The sequence below is a fragment of the Galeopterus variegatus genome, unplaced genomic scaffold (genome assembly GCF_000696425.1).
Source record: "Galeopterus variegatus unplaced genomic scaffold, G_variegatus-3.0.2 Scaffold6220, whole genome shotgun sequence".
Lineage (NCBI taxonomy): Eukaryota > Metazoa > Chordata > Mammalia > Dermoptera > Cynocephalidae > Galeopterus > Galeopterus variegatus.
The window spans coordinates 29,676-33,491 of NW_007732331.1; the positions used below are offsets into that span (position 1 = coordinate 29,676).

The following is a 3,816-nucleotide window of genomic DNA, read 5'->3' on the forward strand; positions in this document are numbered from 1 at the left end:
CCTGGGAAACTGTCACACCTCACTTTAAGTAACTAAATGCAATAAATGTTCTCATAATGGACAGTCACTATACTTAGCAATTTTTTTTGTTTTCTTAAATAATATGACATACTTAACACAGTCCACTCTATAACTGGCTTTGGAATAAAGTATAATATTTCTGTAATAGTTCAAGTTTTAAAAGTGAGTAAAGTTTTCATATCATAATGATATATTTTTTAATACCAGTACAGATTATATAAATCCCTCCTCTATAGGATATAAAATAGGTTTGCAAATATTAATTTTAAACTGATTGATTCTCTATAGCTTTTCTTGCTACTGTATTAATATAAAAATCCGAGTGAGCAAGAATCTCTAATTCATGCTTTAGATTCTGAGCTAACAGAAGAAAACCCTCCTGGGATTTGCATAATATTATAAAATACGCAGGGTGAGCTTTCTACAACATCTCTCACCTACTATGACTTAAGGAGTGACTGAGGAACTATACACCTGGCTCAGATCTGCCTTCTTAAAGATTGGATTAGAATGAGTTCATAGAGAAGATGGGGAAGACAGACAAAGAGAACGTTTTCTTCCTTTATCACTATGCCCAGTAACACTAAAAGAATATAACCAAAGAAACTATAAATCCATGTGTTACAAGACAGTCTAACAGTAGAGACATCACAAACCATAAGTGATTTATCAAAGCATTCCTTCCCCTACACATGCAGTAAGAATGAAAACCTAGTGAACATCAGGGAAAGAGTAATAGGGAGATTGACATTTGAAAATGGCAGAATCTAACAACCTGATAATGCATTAAATCCCATGCCTCTTAGGTGTACATACTAAACTGACAAAGGTAGACACATTGTCTTTATTTCCCCCCTTACTTACTACACTCTGGCTTCCATTTTTCCCAAGTTCTTCCTCTGAAATCTTGCTCAAATTATCTAAGTAGTGATCTGATATTGTGTGGCACAAGTCTTCAAAAGAATAATCCTTTTCTTGACAGAGTTTTATTTCATCCAAGAGTTTTGATAATTCTCCAGTCACGGTTTCACCTATAAGAAGAGAATCATTTTTTCAGGAGTTTCAAGAAAGGCTATTGCTAAAACTTAATGTGAAATAACAAAAATATGACTCCTATAGTAATAGAACTCAAAATATGACAAGCAAGATTAAATAAAAAACAGAAACTATTGTGCTGAAAACAAGGTACTAAACTACAATTAGTATAAGAAAATTAACAGACAAAAGAGATTCCAATTTTGCCTATTTTTATTATTTTTCCAAATAAAAGTGAGGATTAGAAGTTTACTTATGTGTGGTACATAACAGCATCTGGAATTACAATTTCTAAAGCTTCATTTATTATAGGGCTTAATTTTCAATAATCTTTTATTGTCATTTTACTTCACTGACAGAGTTCATTAAATAACTTATTAGCAAATTTAAAATGATGCTGAAAGCCTACTTCCTAAGTTCCATAAACAGAAATAGAACTTATTTAAATTGATAATTATAGAGGTAATTAATAAATTAAAACTATGATATACAAGGGGACTTCAAAAAGGTCATGGAAAATTAAAAGATAAAAATAAAAAATATAAATTTATTTCTCAACATAACCTCCATCAAGTTTATGACACTTTTGTAAGCAATGATCCCACCTATTTAGTCCATCCCTAAAGAACTTAGGGTCCTGGGAATTTAACCATGTCAATGCAGTCTTTTTTACATTATTAACTGAAGAAAAATGGGTGCTCTTTAAAGGTTTTTTAAGATTGAGAAAAAAAGAAAAAAGTCAGAAGCCAAATCAGGACTGTAAAGTACATGCCTAATGATTTCTTATCCAAACTCTCGCAAAATTGTCCTTGGTTTGATGAGAAAAATGAGCAGGAGCATTGTTATGGTGGAGAAGGACTCTCTGGTGAAGCTTTACTAGGCACTTTTCTGCTAAAGCTTTGACTGATGTTCTCCGAACACTCTCATAACAAGATATTATCATTCTTCGGCCTTCCAGAAAGTAAACAAGCAAAATGCCTTGAGCATCCCAAAAACTGTTGCCATGACCTTTGTTCTCGACCAGGCCACTTTTGCTTTGACTGGACCTTTTCCACCTCTTGGCAGACATGGCTTTGGTTATGCTTTGTCTTCAGGATCATACTGATAAAGCCATGTGTCATCTCCTGTTACAATTCTTCAGAGAAGTGCCTCAGGTTCTTGATCCCTCTTGTTTAAAATTTCCATTGACATCTCTGCTCTTGTCTGCAACAGATCTGGATGCAATAGTTTTGACAACCATCGAGCAGAAAGTTTGTTAAACTGTAATTTTTCATTCAGAATTTGTAAGCTGAAGCAACTGACATGTCTATGATGTTGGCTATTGTTTCTGCTGTTAATAATTAGCCCTCTTCAACTAGGGCATGAACAAGATTAATTTTTTTCTTCACAAATTGATGTGGATGTTCTGCTGCTGCAAGCTTCATCATCATCATCATCATCATCATCTCATTCCTTCTTAAAATGAGTTATCCATTTGTAAACCTGCTGCTGCAAGCTTCATCATCATCATCATCATCATCATCATCATCTCATTCCTTCTTAAAATGAGTTATCCATTTGTAAACTGCTGATTTCTTTGGAGTATTGCTCCTATAAACTTTCTGCAAAGCTATCAATGACTTTACCATTCTTCCACCCAAGCTTCACAATAAATTTGATGTTTCTTCTTGCTTCAGTTTTAGCAGTATTCATGTTGCTCTGATAGGGACTCTTTTCAAACTTATGTCTTATCCTTCTTAGTGCCTCAAACTAGATCCTTTTCAGACATGTTATAACAAGTTAGTATAAGTTTGTATTGGTGCAAGAACATCTGAAATCCATGTATGGGTTTTTCATATTATAAATTTTCCATGAATTTTTTGAAGATCCCTCATATGATATAAAAGGAAAACACAGAAGAACAGATAAATAATATCCATCACCTGCCAAAACATAAATATTTTGTAGGTTACATGGAAATATGCAATTTTCTAAACTGTTTCAGAAAGGTACTTTTGACTTATTTTCTGAAAAAAAAAAACTTTTCCAGCAATTACAATCTTGATTTTAACATTTTTATTTTGAATTTAAAACACATTTAAGATCAGTTGACTATATGAATTTATTTCTGGACTCTATTCTGTTTCACTGGCCTATCTGTCTGTTTTTATGCCCTGTTTTGATTACTGTAGCTATTCAACAAAGGTGCCAAGAACACACCCTCAATGTAGAAAGGATAGTCTCTTCAATAAACAGTGCTGAGAAAACTGGAAACACACATGCAGAAGAATTAAACTGGACCCTTATCTCGTACCATATACAAAAATCAACTCAAAATTATCTGAGAACTTAAAGTTAAGACCTGAAATCATGAAACTCCTGGAAGAAAACACAGGTGAAATACTTCATGACGTTGGTCTGGACAATGATTTTTTGAATAGGACACCAAAAGCACAGGCAACAAAAGTGAAAATAGATAAGTTGGACTGCATCACACTGAAGCTGCTGCAAACTGAAGAAAATAATCAACTGAGAGAAAAAGCAACCCATGAAGTGGGAGAAAATATTTGCAAACCATAGATCCAAAATATATAAGGAGGGGCTGGCCCGGTGGCGCACTGGATAGTGCGCCGCTTGGGAAGCGCGGCGGCGCTCTGAAAAAGCAACCCATGAAGTGGGAGAAAATATTTGCAAACCATAGATCCAAAATATATAAGGAGGGGCCGGCCCGGTGGCGCACTGGATAGTGCACCGCTTGGGAAGCGCGGCGGCGCTCCCGCC

At 34.7% G+C, this 3,816-nt stretch overlaps 1 protein-coding gene across 1 annotated transcript in view; it reads right to left on the minus strand.

Annotated features, from left to right (window-relative positions):
* Window positions 1–799: 799 nt before the first annotated feature.
* The window catches only part of LOC103605994 (ankyrin repeat and sterile alpha motif domain-containing protein 1B-like), a 225,933-nt gene continuing 222,916 nt past the window's right edge, over window positions 800–3,816 (minus strand). Inside the window, exon 8 of the mRNA XM_008590590.1 lies at window positions 800–1,052. Coding sequence (XP_008588812.1) covers window positions 808–1,052 — 245 coding nt within the window. The 3' untranslated portion in view covers window positions 800–807. The remainder of the gene's footprint in view (window positions 1,053–3,816) is intronic.